The 20,243-nt window shown below is 49.8% G+C and overlaps 1 protein-coding gene across 1 annotated transcript; it reads right to left on the bottom strand.

Moving 5' to 3' along the window:
- Window positions 1-7,569: 7,569 nt before the first annotated feature.
- On the bottom strand, window positions 7,570-11,523 carry LOC131187259 (zinc finger protein 669-like). Its single transcript, XM_058161528.1, has 4 exons — window positions 10,958-11,523; window positions 8,562-8,688; window positions 8,073-8,363; window positions 7,570-7,652 (listed from the first exon to the last, which is right to left on the bottom strand). Exons 1-4 carry the CDS (start codon window positions 11,063-11,065, stop codon window positions 7,570-7,572), a joined length of 609 nt encoding a protein of 202 aa, XP_058017511.1. The 5' UTR covers window positions 11,066-11,523.
- Window positions 11,524-20,243: the final 8,720 nt, after the last annotated feature.

Below are 20,243 nucleotides of genomic sequence, written 5' to 3'. Positions count from 1 at the left end.
TTATTTGCTGTAAACTAGTTCTGTTTTATTTTACATATTTTAATTTCATATTATAGTTGTTTTACTGCATTTTTAACTGAAATTATATTGCACTGTCAATTGACACATTAACTATTGTTAACTGTTGTGGTTAGCAGAGAGCGTGGATAGGCTGTAGAATCTGTGAACAGTGGTCGGCGTGCCCCAAATAAAAGGGGAAAGGTTTCATCCTTCAGTATAAGAGCAGAGCTGGAGCAGAGTTGGGTTTCAGCAGGTTCTGACCAGTTCTGGAGAACCGGTAGTGAAAATTTTGAGTAGTTCGGAGAACCAGGAGTAAAAATTCTGACTAGCCTGCCCCCATCTATTCTCTGCCTCCCAAGTCCCAGCTGATCGGGAGGAAATGGGGATTTTACAGTATCCTTCTCCTGCCACACCCACCAAGCCAGGCCCACCAAGCCATGCTAGCGCCCACCAAGCCATGCCCACAGAACCGGTAGTAAAAAAATTTGAAACCCACAATTGAGCTGCAGCATTTCTTTAGGCTGGGCTATTCATCACAGCCTATGGGAAAAAATGACAAAACAGCTTTCAGGAACAGATGAATAGCTGATACTTATTGCTAGTCACTAAATAACAGCAGGGGAATCTGAGGAGCTATCTCACCTCAATGGGATTAGCCTGCCATGGTTGATCCAGTGCTGCAGATCCTGTCTGCTAAGGAATTTTGGCTGTCGGGGTCAAGGAAAAGAGCTTTTTTCTGCTGAGACCCTCACACTTGTGGAATTGTTTACTGTTGGTGGGTGCTCTCACCCTCTTGGCCTTTCACAGGGTCTAAAACCTGGCTTTGCTAGTTGGCTTGGATCCCGATGCAGATATTATAAGAAGAAGACCATGCCATCTATTCTTTTAATATTGTCTGTTTTCCTGTATTTTAACTGGCTGTTCACCGCCCTGAGTCCTTCGGGAGAAGGGCTGTCTATAAATTAAAATATTATTATTATTATTATTCTAGAGTCTCTATGATTGTGAAGATGCTACTTATTATCATATATGGTGGACCTGTAAAAAAATTAAATTGTTTTGGATTAAAATATGGTGGATTATGCAGAACATTTTGAAAAAGAAGACAGTTTACGCCACAACTGTTTTTACTAGGCATAATCACAGATTGTACAGTAATAGAGACTAAATTGATATTGAACTTAATATCAGCAGTGAGACTTTTGGTGGTGCAACATTGGAAGAAAGAAGAACTGTCTACAATTGAAGAATGGACACTTAAAAGTTTCAAACTTAGCAGAAATGGCAAAAATTTCTGCGTATTTGAAAGACTACTCACAAGAACGATACATAGTGGAATGGAGAAAATGGATTGATTATATTCAAAATAAGTATCAGACCAAGAAGTATCAAATAGCACATGGGTGATGGTAGGGATTGTATTATATTTGGGTAATGGTTTAAAATGCTAAAAAGAAGGGTTTATGGGGTTTTTTAGAAAGGGAATTTTTAAGGGGTGGGAGGGTAAGGGCGGGTAATGGGGGTAACCCGTCGGGTAGGGGGCCAGTTCCTGCACATGCTCGCGGCGGTTTTTCTTTATTAGGTCCAGAGGTTATGGGGAGAGCGTGTTCCTATTTGTGAGGGTGGTTCTATCGACACGGTAAGTGGAGAGGCAGGTATGGCGAGCGAGGGTCATACCAAGTTTCGGGAGCGCGTGCTCGATGTTTGAAAGCGATCACGCTCCGACCCCTTGGACTTCACCGTTCCCGGATGGTCAGGATCCTCAGAGCTTGGGCCTCCGGCTGATGTTGTGCAATGCCGGTCCGTGGTGAACAAAGCCCCCTCGTTTGTGACCTTATACAGGGGTTCCGCGGACCTTATGGGCATTCGGAGACCTGGTTGGGCACTGAAGGGGCGTGCCCTGGTTGAGTTGTGCCCGCGGGTTTCCGTGCATTCCATCAGCCGAGGCCCAGGGTAGGGGTGGGGGTGGCGGTTGTGATTAGAGAGTCTAGAGCCGAGGAGACCACTGTACCTCAGATTGCGGGTGAATCCCTCTTTGTGAGATGGGGTCATAGGTGTCAGATGGGTATGCTGATCACGTACCTGGCTCCTTGCTGCGTGACAGCTGCCCTGCCCGAGCTCCTGGAGGTGCTGGCTGGGGTGGCAGTTGAGACCCCCAGACTTTTAGTCATGGGGGACTTTAACTTGCCATCCTCCGGCTCGTCATCGACGGCAGCTCGGGAGTTCATGGCTTCCATGACGGCCTTGGACATGACCCAAGTAGTTGATGGCCCTACTCACATTGGGGGTGGCACCCTGGACCTGATTTTTCTCTCTGGTCAGTGGTTGAGAGATCTGGACTTAAAGGAATTAGTCATTGAACCTTTGTCATGGTCAGACTCTCTTCTTCGCCTGGACTTTCTGACCGCCATTCACCACCGCAGGGAGACGGAGCCGACGTTGGTTCCGTCCCAGGCGCCTGATGGACCCGGATGGGTTCCGGACGGAGCTTGGGCCATTTCCTGAGGGTCTGGCTCACGGCTCGAGGAACTTGTGCGGCCTGGGAACAGGGCGGCGGGGCCTTGGACCGTGTCGTGCCTTTGCGACCTCTGACCGGCGCAGGTCCCAACCGGCTCCTTGGTTCTCTGAGGCTGAGGAGGATGAAGCGCGGAGAAGACGCCTGGAGAGTCTCTGGAGGTCTGGCCGTTCGAAGCTGATCGGACACTAGTGAAGTCCTATACTAGGACTTACCTAGTGGCATTGAGGAAGCGAGGCGCCTCCTCCCTCATTCGACAGATAACCGCCCAGCCGCCCTGTTTGGTGACTCGCTCCCTCCTACACCAGGGGAGGATGACCCGTTGCAGGGGCGTGCTGAGGAGTTTAACGGTTATCTATCGATAAAATCGTTCAGCTTCGGGATGGTCTGGACCAAGATTGCAGGTAATCTGGGCGAGATGCACGAGGGTGGTCTTGGTGACATTGTGTGGGATGAGTTTGACCCTGTGGCTCCGAGGACATGGACAGGTTGTTGGGTAGGTTGAATGCCACCACGTGTTTACTGGACCCGTGCCCTCTTGGCTGGTGCTGGCCACTCGAGAGGTGACACGAGGCTGGCTCCTGGCGATTACGACTGCTTCTTTGGTGGTGGGTGTCTTCCCGGCCGCCTTGAAAGAGGCGGTGGTGAGGCCCCTCGTTAACAAGCCATCCTAGGACCTGGCTGTTTTAGGTAATTATCGTCCGGTCTCAATCTTAACCGCGCGAAGGTTGTAGAGATATGGTGGCATATCAATTTCCCTTGCACCTGGATGAAACTGTCTATCTAGACCCGTTCCAGTCCGGTTTCGGTTACAGCACGGAGACGGCTTTGGTCGCGTTGGTGGATGATCTCTGGAGGGCCAGGGACAGGGGTTGCTCCTCTGCCCTGGTCCTATTCCTCAGCGGACCATCGACCATGGTATCCCTGCGCCCGGTTGGAGGGATTGGGAGTGGGAGGCACCGTTTATCGGTGGTTCTCCTCCTATCTCTCCGACCGGTCGCAGTCGATGACAGGGGCAGAGGTCGGCCCAGGCGCCTCACTTGTGGGGTGCCGCGGGGTCGATCTCTCGCCCCCTGTTCTTTAACATCTACATGAAGCCGCTGGGTGAGATCATCAGTGGTTTCGGTGTGAAGTACCAGCTGTATGCGGATGACACCCAGCTGTACTTTTCTACACCGGACCACCCCAGCGAAGCTATCGAAGTGCTGTCCCGGTGCCTGGAGGCCGTACGGGTCTGGATGGGGAGAAATAGGCTCAAGCTCAATCCCTCCAAGACAGAGTGGCTGTGGATGCCGGCATCCCGATACAGTCAGCTAAATCAGCTGACCATCGGTGGCGAGTCATTGGCCCCGATGGAAAGGGTCCGCAACTTAGGCGTCCTCCTGGATGAGCGGCTGTCTCTAGAAGACCATTTGCCGTCTCCAGGAGCGTTCTCAGGTTCGCCAGCGCCCTTTCTGGACCGGGATGCCTACGGTCACTCACGCTCGTGACTCGTCTGGATTACTGCAATGCTCTCTACATGGGGCTCCCTTGAAGGGCATCCGGAGGCTGCAGTTAGTCCAGAATGCGGCTGCGGGTGATAGATGGAGCCCCGTGGCTCCGTATAACACCATCCTGCGCGACTGCACTGGTGGCTTTCGGGTGCGCTTCAAGGTTGTGACCACCTTTAAAGCGCTCCATGGCATTGGGCGGGTTACTACGGGACCGCCTGCTGCGAATATCTCTCACCGACCGTGCGCTCTCACAGAGGGTCTCCTCAGGGTGCCGTCGGTAGCGGCAATGTCGTCTGGCGACACCCAGGAAGGGCCTTCTCTGTGGGGGCTCCCACCCTCTGGAATGAACTCCCGGACTTCGTCAGCTCTCGGACCTCGAACCTTCCGCGAGCTTACTTATTTAATTGTGCAGGGAGCTAGATTTTAAATTATTGGTTTTAAATTGGGTTTTATTTGATATTTTAATTCTAAATTTATTTTAGAATCAGTTTTTTAATTGTTTTATATTGTATTTATATGTCTTTTAAATGCCTGTACACCGCCCTGAGTCCTTGGAGATAGGTATGAATAAATAAATAAATAAATAAATAAAAAAATAAATTAAGGGATCAATGGGGAGAAGGGATTATGGGGTATGATTTTGTAGTATTTTTAAGCGTATATTTGTTAGATGTTGCTGTATAACATCTCTGGGAAGTCTCATGAAAAGGGAGAGGGAGGGTGAAGGGAAAAATTATTTTTAAAACTTTGTTGTAAAACTTTTCAATAAAAAAAACAAAAACAAACTGAACATGGAGGTGGAGGTTGTACAGTAAAAAGCTTTATTCAGCAGAAAAAGGTGCACAAAGATCTCAAAACCTGTTTATCCCAGTTTTACAAAGCATTTCCCACCTTTTACAAGTCAGAGTCAGAAGATATTTCTTCATCTCCCTTTATTTTATTTTATTGTCATTGCACATTGTACAATGAAATTAAATCCGTCTTCAGTACATTATAAAATAAAAACACACAAACATACATCCTTTATTCTATATAACTGAAACTGAAAACCCGATATTGCACTATACCAGTGGCGAACCTTTTTGCCATTGTGTAAAACATGGGGACACTGCATGCCACACCCTTAATTCTGTGCCCCCATTGGACTGCCTGAGATGGGCCCTGTCCGTTTTTGTCAAGGCTTCAGAGCCTTTCTAGGAGCCTGGGAGGCCGCCTCCACACACACCCTGGAGGCCCTCTGTAGCCTGGAAATGGCTGCCAACTTCCTGGGACCGAAGTTGGCAAATGGCTGTTGGAGACTCCAGGGGGTGAAAACCATTGCCTGCCCCAGGCTCCTAGAAAGGCTCTGGAGCATGAGGAGAGCAAAAAAGGGGCCTTCCTCACCCACACCAGGTCCTCTGGAGGTAGGAAACACCCTGTTTCCCCATTGCAGGTAGGCCCAGAAGGGTGGAAAATTAGCTGGGAGCTGAGCTCACGTGCCCACCAGTATGGCTATGCTTGCCACCTGTGGCACACGTGTCATAGTTTTGCCATCACGGCCCTATACCGTAGAATTCAGTATTGTTATTGCCCTGGGATAGAAGCTGTTTTTCAGCCTATTTCTCCTTTTTTATTATCCTGTACCGTCTGCCAGATGGTAATAGTTGAAACAAAGGGTGCCCAGGATGAGATGGATCTTTAAGAATGTTTTGAACTTCCTTAAGGCAGCAGGAGCTATAAAGCTCTTCCAAAGAGGGGAGAGGCCAACCTTTACAGTAATTCCTGCCTGTTTTACACTAACAGTTTAACCATAGTCTACATAATACAAAGCTCAGCAAAGCTATCCTAACATGTACACAGAGTAACCGCAACTCTTTCATAAATGTCACTTCAGCAGTACTATAGCATAGCTTTCCATCATACTTCTTATTATTCTAACAGCATTCTTCTTCTTTTTAGAGATGTACAGGTGCAAATCTTCCCTGTTTGTGCCTTTTGTCTTGTCCCATAGTACATTTGGGATTATGATTTACAAGCAGAAGCATTTACTTTATTCTAAGTCTAACCTGTTAATTGACTCTCCAAGGATCCTTCGATTTAGACCAGGGATGGTGAACCGTGGCCCTTTTATGATTTGTAGGCTTCAACTTCCAGAATTCCTGAACCGGCATATCTGAGATGTGTAAGCTAAGCCTTTAGCTACTTGTACAAGTTAGGGCATTAACAGAAAAGATAAACAATCAATATCGTATCTCAGACTAGAAATCAGTTAAAGCCAACCAATTTTAGATGGTGCAGACACAACGCCAACTGTTCAGTGTTTATTTTAGAAAAAAAAAACTTGAGCCTTCTATTGGTTCAATATTTCCTTCTTTTGCGTCTCTTTCTCCCAGTGAAGTGCTCACTGAAAATCCTGCTTCTCTTTGTTCTGGTGTGACTTAAATATATAATGCAACTCTTATTTTTAATGGGTTGAAAAGCTTCTGTTGCTTTGGAAGCCCCTCCCATATGCCATGTATTTCTACAGATTCTCCTGGGACACTTCTGTGGGGATGAAGCAAATTTTGAGAATCAACATGAGCCAATTAGCGTCGTCTTTTCCTGCTATGCATCTTCCTATGGCGATTAAAGTTACTCCCAGTTCTGAATTTCTTTCCACACTCATATGGCTTCTCCTGTGATTCTTTTTAATAAGAGTCCCTGTCGGAAACTCTTTCCACACGATGCATTTAAATGGCTTCTCTCCTGTGTGGAGCCTATTGTAGTAAGCTGGCCTCACTAAAACATTTTCCACACTCCAGGCATTTATAGGGTTTCTTCTCTGAGTGAAGCCTTCTATGGTTTTGTGAATCACTGACTAAAGCTTTTCGCACTCATGACATGTATGGTTTCTCCCAGTGTGGATCCTCTTGTGGCAAGGTAACTACTTCTGAAACTCATGCCACACTCTGCACTTATAGGGTTTCTCCTGTGTGAATTCTTTTATGGATCCTCAGTTCTCCAAAATCCCTGAAGCATTTCCACACTCCTGGCACTGATATGGTTTCTCCCCAGTGTGGGTTCTGCTATGTACGATATAGTGTTTTTTTTCATTGAAGCTCTTTCCACATGTGCAGCATTCATATGGTTTCTCCCCAGTGTGGAGCCTTTTGGAGAGAGATACCCCAAATCAGTGAAGCATTTGTCACATTCGATGCACTTGTAAGGCTTTTCACCGTGTGGGTCCTTTTATGTAAAACTACTTTGACTGAAGCACTTTCCACACTGCAGGCATTGAAAGGGCTTCTCCCTGTGGATTCTGTGATGGGCATTAAGGCTTGTTGAAACGGAAGCTCTTTCCACTCCATGCATTGAAATGGTTTTCCTGTGGATCTCGTGTTTAAGATAACCTTTTGGCTGAAGCTCTTTCACAGTGCAGGCATTTATGGTTTCTCCCTTTGCATCCTATTATGTAAGTTAGAGCACCACGTCTGGTGAAGCTTTTTCCACACTCCAAGCATTCATAGGGTTTCTCCCTGTGTGAATCTTCTTATGGCAAGTAAGTTCACTGGAGGTTTTGAGCATTTTCCACACTCTGTGCATTTACAGCTTCTCTCCGGTGTGGATCTTATGTACATTGAAACTGCCTTTGGGTGAAGCTCTTTCCACACTGTGCAATGCTTTCCCTGTATGGATCCTTATGGGAAGTGAGATCACTTGCATAAGAGCTCTTCCACATTCAGGGTACATGAATTATTCCCAGTGGGGCTTTTTCCGATTTTCCTGCTCCCAGAAACCTCATTCTACCCTCCTGCGTTGATGCAACTCTCCTCTCTGTGGAGGCTTTGATGGGAAGTACTGGGCGCTGCTTCAAGCTGTTTCCTATTAATGCATTGATGCTGCTTCCTCTTCGTGGACCTTCTTATGTGAATTAAAGTGACTTTCTGCCTGAAGGTCCTTCCACAATCCAGACATTTGTGGATCCTCTGCTTTGAATCTTTTTCATGCAATAGAGGGCAACTGAAGCTTTCTGCACAATCCATTACATTTGTATATTCCCTCTTCTTCTTCTTTCATGTAAAAGGAGGAAGGTCCTTCTGAGTTGCCTGCTTTCATCTTGTTTCTCTCAGCAGGGCTTTTACAACAGTCACATAATCCCGATCCATCTCGGAGTGTTTTCCCACACCTTGAACACACTTCTTTTTCTTGGCAATCATCCGTGTCCAATAAGACATTGGTATCTGCAGAAGGTAAACTAGTGCAGTTCTCCAGCTCAACCCTTAATTGGTTTTCCTCCAAACTTTGCTTTCCATACATTTTTTCTCCAACTTCCTTTTTCTCTTTTGGGAAATGTACTGTTGCCTCTTGGCCAGAATCCTTCATCTCCCATCCGTCGCCTGTTTGCAACAGAAAGAATAGAAAAGTTAACACAAACTTAGGTGCAAAAGGGATCAAGCATCGTTGCTGTATTTGAAGAGTATCAAGATTCTTCCCAACTCCCCTTGGTTCAAAAGATGATGCTATCTTTGTTATTAAGTTGATATAAGATTTGACCTTTGGCTACTAAATTTCAAGATCTTAACAGAATCCCTCACCTAAGGAGGCCAAGTTCCTCTTGGTTTCCTGCATGACCTCCTGGTACAGGGCTTTTTGCTCAGAATCCAGCAGGGCCCACTCCTCCACGGAGAAAAACACAGCTACATCCTCAAGCGATATCAATTCCTGACACAGGGAGAAGAAAAAAATACAACATATCCCATGAATATTCCTAACAATGAACACTTCAATGAATTACATGCGAGTCATTTTCTTAATGAACAAACTGTAGAATTTCCAAGTAGGGCAAACAAGCATGTAGGATATTGAATTTAGTAGCTGGAACAGTAAAGTGTACAATAGGGCGCAACACAATTGTAATTGAGTAGTCAGAGTGTGCTGACTCATGCATGATGCAATCTACGCTCTGATTGGTTGCGGTAAGTATAAAGGCGTTCCTTCTTTCCTCCTTTTTCCTTCTGTGTTCTGCATGATGTTTCGATTTACCTCATGATGTTCCTGACTATCTTATGTTCTTCCTTTTGTGGATGATGACAAAGACTGCTGTAAATTTGTAGGTTAAATATATTTATATTTGTATAAAATCTACAAGTCTGTGTCAGTGTGTCCGACTTCATCTTGACAGCTGTGCAATTTCATGACCGACATCTTCTCTGGAGAACCTTTCCAAAAACATAAAGTGCCTCTGGCTAGAGATACATCTAGTTAATGTTTCATTGGTTTGGCGATTCAGCAGCAACCCATATTCCTTTGCTGACCATGATGGGCTAGACGGGTGTCGGCAACCTGGCTCCAGAGTCATGTGGCTCTTTAGTCCCTCTGCTGTGGCTCTGTTGGCTGAACCCACCACTGGCTGGTGCCCTGTCCCTCCAGTCACTCCTCGCCTGAGAAGGTAATAGTAATACCATCACTAAATTTGTAGATGATACAACAGTGGGGGGACTCATCTCCTTAGGGGATGAGACTCCCTATCGAGATGAGGTGGACCGGTTGCTTTCATGGTGTGGAGACAATAATTTAGTCCTCAGCACCAATAAGATCAAACAGCTTATAGTGGACTATAGAAGGAATAGATCAGACATCCAGCCCTTGCTTATGAATAGAGGCAGAGTGGAGCAAGTGGCCATTTTTAAGTTCTGGGTGTTATCATAAAAGAGGACCTGACCTGGGGCACTCGCATTGCAGCCCTGGTCAAAAGGGTCCAGCAGAGATTATGCTACCTGAGACTTCTCAGGAAACAACAACTGAATGAGAAACTGATGGTGACCGTCTACTGCTGCACCATAGAGAGTATTTTAACTTACTACACCTGTGTATGGTTTGCCAGTTGCCCAGTGGCAGATAGGACAGCACTCCAGATGGTCAACATAATTGCCCTGAGTTTCATAGGTTTCCCTCTCCCCTCTTTGGAAGAGCTTTATAGCTTCCACTGCCTTAAGGAAGTTCAAAACATTCTTAAAGATCCGTCCCATTGTGGGGACCCTTTTTTTGAACTATTGCCATCTGGGCGGTACAGGATAATAAAAACAAGGACAAGTAGGCTGAAAACAGCTTCTATCCCAGATAGTAACTATATGAATCTATATATACTATAGTTGCATATAGCAACTATATATGCGTATAATATCAGGGTTTTCAATTCAATTGTCTGGAATGTGAAGGATGTATGTCTGTGTTTTATTTTATAGTTCTAATGTACGAAGATGGCATTAAGTTCGTTGTACGAGGTGCAATGACAATAAAGTAAACTAAACTAAAGTAAGGTGACGGTGGATAGAGACTCGCTCCATATTCCAGAGTGGGAGGAAATCCTGTACTTGCCTCTTCCGGCCCTTGTTGGTGCTTGCACCTCGATCACTCAGGAAGATGCACAACATCTCTGCCCGAGATACTGGCCTGGCAGCGGTTGATGCCACTTCTCTTGCCGCCTCCATGGCCTGCTCACTGCTCTTGCAGCACCTTGCATAACAAAATTTAGTGTTCACAATCACGTCTCCTCCTCCTGGAGCCCATTACGACGCAGAGCACTGGTGCAGCCAGGCCGGTCCAGTGTCTCGGGGCATTGAGTCACATGTGCGAATCCCCAAAATGTAATGCATGTGTGTCCCCTGCTCATGCATCCCTGCACATGTGCCCGAGCAGATGTGTCACGTCCCATGCATGCCCCTGCCCCTGTGTATGGCAGAGACCCAAAGATAGCTGGACAGTAGGAGGCACGTGCCCATGAATGGTGGAGCTGAGCTGGGGCGACGGCTGGCGTGCCCACCGAGAGGGCTCTGCATGCACTCATGCCATAGGCTCGCCACCACTGGGGTATAGGGTCTCCTGCTTGAAACAGGGTTGGACTAGAAGATCTCCAGATTCCCTTCCAACTGTGTTATTCTGTTATTGGGAGATTGGCACATCTGGGGAGATGAGGGGAGAATCCTCCTACCTGCATTGGAAGCTCAACCGCCGTTAATCCTCCATTACAAAGAACTGAGGTTCCAGGAGATGAAGACGAGGCCATGAGAGCGTCTAGGAGTGGAGAAAAAAACAGCATTTGCTATCAAACATCCTAACGATATTCTTGAGTGTACAATGAAAAGGCTGATTTTAGCTTATTTCTAGGCTAACTAGAAATGTCAAGGACTCAGATTTGGACGAAAGCTTGGAAAGACCTAGAAGGATTTCTTTAATGCTTTTATATTTAAGTGATATCAACAGGAAATTCAGCTGTTTGACTGACAGTAGATACAGTAAGGAAGGTACCTAAGCTAAACTAACTAAGCTAAACCAGCTACAGGTACCGGAACAGACTTGTAAGTGGATCACAAGCTTCCTAACAAACAGGAAGCAGCAGGTGAAGCTAAGCAAGATCACATCAAATACCTGTACAATTAGCACAGGGGCCCCCCAAGGCTGTGTGCTCTCCCCACTTCTCTTCTCTCTGTATACCAATGACTGCATCTCCAATGATCCATCTGTTAAGCTACTGAAGTTCGCAGATGACACAACAGTGATTGGTCTCATTTAAGACAATGACGAATCCATATAGGCGAGGAGGTCGAGCGAGCCTTGTGGTGCAACCAAAACAATCTGGAACTGAACACACTCAAAACCGTAGAAATGGTGGTAGACTTTAGGAGAAACCCTTCCATACTTCCACCTCTCACAATACTAGACAACACAGTATCAACAGTAGAAACCTTCAAATTTCTAGGTTCTATTATATCGCAAGATTTCAAATGGACAGCTAACATCAAAAACATCATTAAAAAAGGACAGCAAAGAATGTTCTTTCTGCGCCAACTCAGTAAGCTCAAACTGCCAAGGAGCTGCTGATTCAGTTCTACAGAGGAATTATTGAGTTTGTCATTTGCACCTCTATAACTGTCTGGTTCGGTTCTGCAATTGAAATTGAATTGCCTTCCATTGAGGACCTGTATACTGCACGAATCAAGAAGAGGGCCGTGAAAATATTTGCAGATCCCTCGCATCCTGGACATAAACTGTTTCAACTCCTACCCTCAAAACGACGCTATAGAGCACTGCACACCAGAACAACTAGACACAAGAACAGTTTTTTCCCGAAGGCCATCACTCTGCTAAACAAATAATTCCCTCAACACTGTCAGACTATTACTGAATCTGCACTACTATTAATCGTTTCATAGTTCCCATCACCAATCTCTTTCCACTTATGACTGTATGTGTTCTGTTTCCCTTCCCCCAATACTCCCAGCAAAGAGTCCGTCAGAGGCCTTCCTTTTTTTCCCCCTTTTATTTACATAGATACATGTCCTGGCCACGTCTACCCACGGGCCTGCCAAGTTTCTGGAGATAACGAGGAAATTATAGATAAGGCCAGAATTACTCACGAATATATTCTTCCCTCCATTGAAATAGTTAGCTCGCGCCAACTCATTACTTTGTCCAAGACAAAAAACCAGGAAGTCCCGCCTCCTATTTATAGTCTCTGCAGATGTCACTGCATGACAATTATGACTTGGCTTTGTCCCAACTCTTCCGCTGCCATCGATCAAGCCTCTCAGTAATCTTGCATCCCTCCAAAACTGTTCTTGGGCGTTGCCAAATCAGAAGAAGGCTCCAGAGAATCAGGCCTGTGCCGGCCCCTCCCCCTCCCTTTGAGTGGGTGCCAGGGAGGGAAAGGGCCCAAGAGAAGCAGGGCTGGCCAGGTCTTCTCCCTCACTTTCTGAATCATCCGAGTCCAGGAGTCCGGGTCCAGGAACCTGGGTCACAACACTATCCCTCACCGCAGGGCCCTTCCCCCGGGGCTGACGATCGGGATGCGGTCGGGCTGGGTTCTGCTCATGGAAGGCCTGCACCACGTCAGGGCATGAACGTCGGAGGCATCTACCCAGGAGAAATCAGTCTTGTATCCCTTCCACGCGATCAAATATTGGAAACGACCCTTCAGCCAGCGGGAGTCTAAATGCTGTGGACTTCAGATTCCTCGATCCGTCCTCGGCGACAGTGGACGGGTGCTGTTGGGCACGAAGGGGACTCGGTGTGGCCTCAGGAACCAGAAGGACCGGTGAAAACGGGTGGATCCGCATGGATCGTGGCAGGGTCAGTCGGTGAGCTACCGGGTTGATGACTGCCTCGACAGGGAGCGGGCCGATGGTCGGTGGTCCAACTTCTTTACCGGGCGGTCGGACGGGAGGTGTTTGGTGGAGCCACACCCGGTCTCCAACTGCCAGCGGGGCGTTGCCCGTCGGGAGCGGTCCCGTTTGTAATCCTCCTTTGCCCGATTCAGCTGCTGGCGTACCAACTGTTGGACCGCATGCAATTCCGTCAGGAAGGTCTGCGTTTGGGAACAGGAGAGTCCGGTGGTGCCAGAGGAAGAGCGCGGATGGTACCCCACATTGGCAAAGAACGGGTCATCTGAGTAGAGGTGTGCTGAGAGTTGTTAAAAGCAACCTCCGCCAGGGACAGGTAGCCGGCCCAGTTGTCCTGTTGCTGGTTGATGAAGCAACGGAGATACTGTTCCAGTATACCGATGACCTTCTCTGTACCCCCGTCGGTCTCCGGATGGTGCGATGACGACAGACACACCTGCACCTCCAACGCGCCATCAGGCTCTTCAGAAGCGGGCTGTGAACTGAACTCCGCGGTCCGAAACCACCCTGTCCGGTAGACCATGGAGGCGGAAGATGTGCTGCAGAAAGAGACGGGGCGTTTTTGCGGCTGTGGGCAGTCCCCGGCATGGGATGAAGTGTGCCATCTTGGTGACCATGTCCACCACCACCAGCACCGTGGTGAACCCAGAGGACGGCGGCAGGTCTGTCAGGAATCCATAGAGATCGCCCCCAGGGTCTGTCGGGTGTCGGCAAGGGCTGGAGGAGCCGGGAGGGGCCCCGTGGCCTTGGCTTGCCGGCACGGTACGCAGGATGTCACGTAGGCATGTATATCATGCCGCACTCGGGGCCACCAAAAGGTCCGTGTCACCAGGTGGAGGGTCTTGAAGAACCCAAAATGTCCTGCTGCAGGGTTGTCGTGGCACTGGGTCATGACGAGGGCTCGGAGTGGTCCTGTGGGCACATATAATCGCCCCCGAAACTTGAGTAAGTCCTCCTCCAAGGTCCAAGGAGACGTGGGGCCCACCTCCGCTCTCCTTTGCTGCGACCAGGCGTCCTGGCGCTGCGCCTCTCGCTCCCGTGCTGCGGCCAAGGCTTCTGCCGGCAGCACTGTCCGTGGAGGAAGGGGGTCCTTGGCGCAGAGGTACTCTGGCTTGCGGGACAGGGCATCCGCCCTCCGGTTGTGACCGCTGGGAATGTAGGTCACATGGAAGTTGAACCGGGCAAAAAACAACGACCACCGGATCTGCCGCTGGTTCAACTTCCGAGCTGTGGTGAGGTGCTCGAGATTCCGATGGTCCGTTGGACCTCCACCTGATGTCGGGCCCCTCCAGATGGTGTCGCCAAGCCTCGAATGCAGCCTTGATAGCCAGCAACTCTTTTCCCAGATAGTGTAGTTGCGCTCGGAAGGATTGAGTTTCCGGGAGTAGTAAGCGCAGGAAAAAGTGTGCCACCATTCGTCGGAGCCTGTAGCAGCACCGCTCCCAGAGCCACATTGACGTCCGTTTCCACCACAAAAGGCCGGAGCGGGTCGGGATGCCTCAGGACGGGTTCCGTGGCGAAGGCTTTCTTGAGGGCTGTGAATGCTTCTTGCTGCGGGGACCCCACGGAATGCAACCTTCTTCCTGAGGAGCTGGGTAAGTGGAGCTGTCAGTGTGGCAAAGCCCGGATGAAGGTCCGGTAGTAGTTGGCGAAGCCCAGTAGGCGCTGAACATCCTTCACCCGGCGAGGCTTCCCAGCTACACAAAGCTTCTACTTTACATGGGTCCATGGCTATGCCCTCGGGCGAGATGATATGCCCGAGGAATTCTATGAAGTCCGGAAGAAGACGCATTTCTCCAGCCGCATTGAGTTGTTGCTCCATAGCGTTGCAGAACCAGACTGACGTGTCGAAGGTGGCTTTCCTGGACCGGAGTAAATCAGGATGTCGTCGAGGTAGATAACCACGAACCGATCCAACATGTCTCGGAACACGTCGTTCATGAAGTGCTGAAAACGGCGGGAGCATTGGTCAACCCAAATGGCATGACAGTGTATTCGTAGTGTCCGTATCGGTGCCGAATGCCGTCTTCCATTCGCCTCCTTCTATCCGCACCAGGTTGTAGGCCCCGGAGATCGAGCTTGGTGAAGATCGTGGCCTCCCGCAACCTTTCCAGTAGCTCCGGATGAGCGGCAGGGGTAGCGATTCCGCACCGTAATGGCGTTTGTGGTAATCACAGCATAGCGCAAGTCCCCTGTCTTCTTCTTCACAAAGAGGACCGGGGCCGAGAGAGGACTTTGAAGGCGGATGAACCTCGGGCCAGGTTTTTGTCCAGGAAGTCCCTGAGGCGGCCAACTCGGCCCGACATGGAATACAGGCGTCCACAGGCAGTGGTGCGTTGGGCAGAAGGTCCACGGGCAATCGAGGGCCGGCGCGGGTAGTCGGTCCGCCTCCTTCTCGCTGAACACGCCGCGAAGTCCGCCAGCTCAGGAGGCAAGGTGATGGCAGCGGTGGGGACGTTCTGGCCGGCACAGGTGTGGCGGATGTGATCGACGACTGCAGACTCGGGAAAGAGATGGCGTTCCGCCACCAGGCCACCTGAGGATCGTGGGTCCGCCAGGCCAACCCAAGGACCAAGGGAAATGAAGGTCCGCCGTGACATAAAACTGGATCGCCTCCTCATGGTCCCCAATAGCCAGGCGCAAAGGCTGGGTGGCGAATTTAATGGGGCCGGACACCAGTTCTCGCCCATCAATTGTCTCTACCGCATCGGAGGGTCCACCGGAACCACGGGACCGCAAACTGGGTCACAAAGGCCTGGTCCATAAAGTTTGTTGTGGCCCTGAGTCCACCAGCGCATGCGCCTGGAGCCCGTCCGACTGGTTCCCCAACCATATCCGTGTGTCCAGAATCAGATGCCGAGGGGCCCAGAGTCTACTTCGCATAGCGTCCAGTGGGGCTTAGTCGTGCCCGACCTAGGGTTTCCCGAGGTCGGGCCTGCTCCGCTTCCCGATTGGTCACGCTGTGATTCGGGACGGCGTCGTGCCCACTCGCTTGGGCAAGAAGCGGCGGAAGTGGCCTCCACAGTACAGGCACAATCCCCTTGGCGCCTCGGTTCCGCTCCTGGGCTGTCAGGCGAGGTCTGGCGCTCCCAACTCCATGGGCTCTTCGCAGCGGTTACAAAGCGTGGGCGACCCTGGGTGCTGGTGGTGCAGGAAGTGGGGTGCAGATGTTGGCGGAGGTCCCGGGGTGCAGGACGATGGTCGCCGTTGCAGACGGGCATCGAGGCGGAGACAAGGGGCACCAAGTTGTCGAGGTCCATGGCGCCTCCACGCTGGCCAGCTCGTCTTGCAATTCCTCTGAGAGTCCCTCCTGGGCAACGTCCACCAGCGCTGCACCATCCCAGCGAGAGCCCTGGCACAAAAGAGGAATTCCGGGGATGTACTCCTGCAGGGGGCGTTTCCCTTGACGGAGTTCCTTAAGGCGCCTGGTTGCCGTCAGCATTCGAACGGGGTCCTCATACATGGTGCGTAGGTGCTGCCAAAAACGCTGTTGGTCCGCCAGCAGGGGGCTGTCCTGGAGCAAGAGGGGCGTGGCCCATCGGGCAGCCGGGCCGGAAAGAAGGTTAATCACGAAGGCCACCTTAGCCCGGTCGTCTGGGAAATCCTCTGGCCTCATAGCCATGTAGAGCTGGCACTGTCCCAAGAAGGTCGGGAACATCTCAGGCTGCCCAGAAAACTTATCCGGCACGGTTATCGGGCACTTGCGACGAGGAGGAGGTGGGAGGATGGGGGGCTGCAGGCACATTCCTGGCAGCAAGTTGGCCTGCCAAGTGAGCCACTTGCTGCTGGAGCTGTTGATTAGCCGCTTGGCTGCTCTAACTGCTGCTGTACCTGCTGCTGATCCATCTTTGGTGGAAGATGTTTTAGTCAGGTCTTGGACAAAATGTTCTGTTTCCTTCCCCAATACTCCCAGCAAAGAGTCCGTCAGAGGCCTTCCTTTTTTCCTTTTATTTACATAGATACATGTCCTGGCCACGTCTACCCACGGGCCTGCCAAGTGTCTGGAGATAACGAGGAAATTATAGATAAGGCCAGAATTACTCACGAATATATTCTTCCTCCATTGAAACATTAGCTCGGCCAACTCATTACTTTGTCCAAGACAAAACCAGGAAGTCCCGCCTCCTATTTATAGTCTCTGCAGATGTCACTGCATGACAATTATGACTTGGCTTTGTCCCAACTCTTCCGCTGCTGCGCACGATCACGCCTTCGACCTTGCATCCCTCCAAAACTGTTCTTGGGGCGCTACAATCAGAAGAAGGCTCCACGGCCCTCCCCATCCCTTTGAGTGGGTGCCAGGGAGGAAAGGGCTCAAGAGAAGCAGGGCTGGCCGAGGATAATTAGAACTGCAGAAAAAATAATTGCTACCAACCTGCCTTCCATTGAGGACCTGTATACTGCACGAATCAAGAAGAGGGCCGTGAAAATATTTACAGACTCCTCGCATCCAGGACATAAACTGTTTCAACTCCTACCCTCAAAACGACGCTATAGAACACTGCACACCAGAACAACTAGACACAAGAACAGTTTTTTCCCGAAGGCCATCACTCTGCTAAACAAATAATTCCATCAACACTGTCAAACTATTGACTGAATCTGCACTACTATTAATCTTCTCATAGTTCCTGTAATGTATTACTGTAAGTTTTGGCGGGAGTTTTAGGCGGGAAGTATCTCGCTTCTGATTGGATGCAGCCTCTGGCTGAAGTGTATATAAGGAGAGGTTTTTCTCCAGAGTTTTGCTGGGTCACACTATATTAAAGAGCTGTTGTCACTAACCTGGTCTCCTGCCTCGTCAATACCCAAACTTAACATTGGCGACGAAGGTGGGATATTGAGGCAGAGCACCAGAACAGAGCTGAACTCACTACGAGAATCAAACCCAGCAAGGTGACGGCGAATGCAGCGATGACCGGCTACACGCCACCCACTCCGTTTGACCCTGCCCAGGAGACATGGGGAATATATATGACCCGTTTCGAAAGTTTCCTGGAGGCAAACGAGCTACAGGAGTCTCCGACAACCGCAAACGGGCTTACTTCATAAGCCACTGTGGGTCCAGTCATCGCCGTCAGAGAAGCCCTAGCGGAGCCAACACCGCTACACCGTATCGTGGCAGACCCTTCAGACCCTCCTGAAGAATCACTACGCACCAGCCCCGCCCCAAATACGTTCGACGGCATGCGAGTTTGGGGCGAGGCAACAAGAAGGCGAGTCTATCAGCGACTACATGGCAGCCCTGAGACAAGCCTCCAAGCATTGCGAGTACCGCGATCTGGACGAAGAGCTGCTGGAACAACTTATACGGGGGTCAGAGACATCCGTTTGAGACGGTTGCTAGCCAAGAGCAACCTGACATTGGCAAACGCTCTGGACGAAGCCAGAGCCCATGAGATGTCCACCCAGGCAGCAGACACCCTACAAAAGCGGCTCACGCCGATGGCGGACGCAAAACCGAGCCCGGTCCATCACGAGGAAACCTATCTCGAGTCAACCAGCGAGGAGGAGGAAGTCCACTACGGAAAATCGACAAGGAAGACCGGAGGAATGCGGAAGTTGCGGGCGACATCAGCGCCAAAGATGTAAGTTCAGGGCGCCATTTGCGGCGGTGTGAAAGGAAGGGCACCTGGCTCAAGTCTGCCGAGCACCCCAACCTTCCGAAAATTCAAATCGGCCAATCAGGCGGCTCTGAGTCAGAGATGCAAACCCACATTCGAAATTTCAAACCAGCCAATCAGAGCGCGAGATCGGCGCGACCAGCGATTGGCCAGGAAAGAAAGAGCGCGAAGTCAAACCGAATGACTGTTACCATAGACCACGCAGCTACCCATCGAAGAAAAGATCTTCACAAACCCATTGAAGGCGTACCGTGCCGACTGGAAGTAGACACAGGATCAGCTATCACAATCATGTCCTGGGACACTTTTGTGAAAGCCTTGCCGCATCGCAGCGCAAGCTACAGAAACAACGGCTCCGGGTGCAGGATTACCAGGGCAACCGCATCCTGTTCGAGGGACAACGACCGTCGAGGTCTCTGGGACATCTGAAAAGACCCTGCCCATCACGTTAGTCGAGGAACCTTGCCAAGCTTGCTGGGGCTAGACTGGTTCCGGCGTTGGGAATGGGGTGACTGGCGTCCACGGGCGGATGCAACCTGCAAACGCCTAATGGAGGAATTCAGACGTATTCGAGGACCGTTTAGGCAAGTACAAGGGACCCCTATCTCCTTCAATTTAGACCCCAAATAGCTCCCATTAGGTTAAAGGCAAGGAGGGTTGCACTCAAACCTAAAATCGACAAAGAGTTAGATAAATTAGTCAGCCAGGGATACTAGTGCCAGTTGACCATGCCAAATGGGAGACGCCAATCGTCACCCTATAAAACCAGGCGGGTCCATAAGAATTTGCGCTGATTACAAGGCTACCTTGAACAAAGCATTGCAAAAGCGCCTACCCAGTTCCAGTAGTGCAACACTTATTGCACTCACTAGGGCACGGACAAGTTTCGCCAAATTAGACTTGGCACAAGCGTACCAACAGCTACCCGTAGATGCTAGCACAGCTGAGCCCAGACCATTATAACGCACGTGCCTTTAAGTGCACCCGGTTACAGTTTGGGGTGAGTGTCCCGGGCTATTCAAAATTTGATGGGCGACTCCTACAAGGGTTACCGAGTCGTGCCCTATTCGATGATGTGTTGGTATCAGGGAAGATTTAAGAGAACTGGGGAAGCGATTAAGGAAAGTTTTGGCCATTTTAGGTCGGCAGGATTAAAAGTCAAAGCAAGCAAGTGTCAGATAGGGGTCGAATCTGTTGAATTTTGGGCTATAGAATAGACAAAAGGATTCACCCACTGAGAGCAAAGTCAAAGGCGATAAAGAGCCCCAGCACCCAAAAACAAGACAGAACTCCAGGCTTTCCTGGGTCTGGTAAACTTTTACCGTGTTTTTAAAAGACAAGGCAACCGTTGCTGAACCGCTGCATAAATTGCTTGGAAAACACTGCTTGGTCGTGGGGAAGTCAGAGAATAGGGCATTTGAGGCAGTAAAAGTTTGCTATCAAGCGATAGCCTGTTAATACAATACAACAACAG

Source organism: Ahaetulla prasina, unplaced genomic scaffold, assembly GCF_028640845.1.
Source record: "Ahaetulla prasina isolate Xishuangbanna unplaced genomic scaffold, ASM2864084v1 Contig106, whole genome shotgun sequence".
Taxonomy (NCBI): Eukaryota; Metazoa; Chordata; class Lepidosauria; order Squamata; family Colubridae; genus Ahaetulla; species Ahaetulla prasina.
Note: the sequence above shows the minus strand (reverse complement) of the source record. Positions and strands in the feature narration are given on the sequence as shown.

What these genes read in the sequence shown, in the direction of transcription:
- LOC131187259 (XM_058161528.1), bottom strand. Translation starts at nt 11,065, where the DNA reads ATGCTGTTTTTTTCTCCACTCCTAGACGCTCTCATGGCCTCGTCTTCA. An exon ending in CGGTTGAGCTTCCAATGCAG is followed by an intron (nt 8,689 to 10,957) that starts GTAGGAGGATTC and finishes TCCCTGTGTCAG; the next exon opens with GAATTGATATCGCTTGAGGA. An exon ending in GAGGAACTTGGCCTCCTTAG is followed by an intron (nt 8,364 to 8,561) that starts GTGAGGGATTCT and finishes TGTTGCAAACAG; the next exon opens with GCGACGGATGGGAGATGAAG.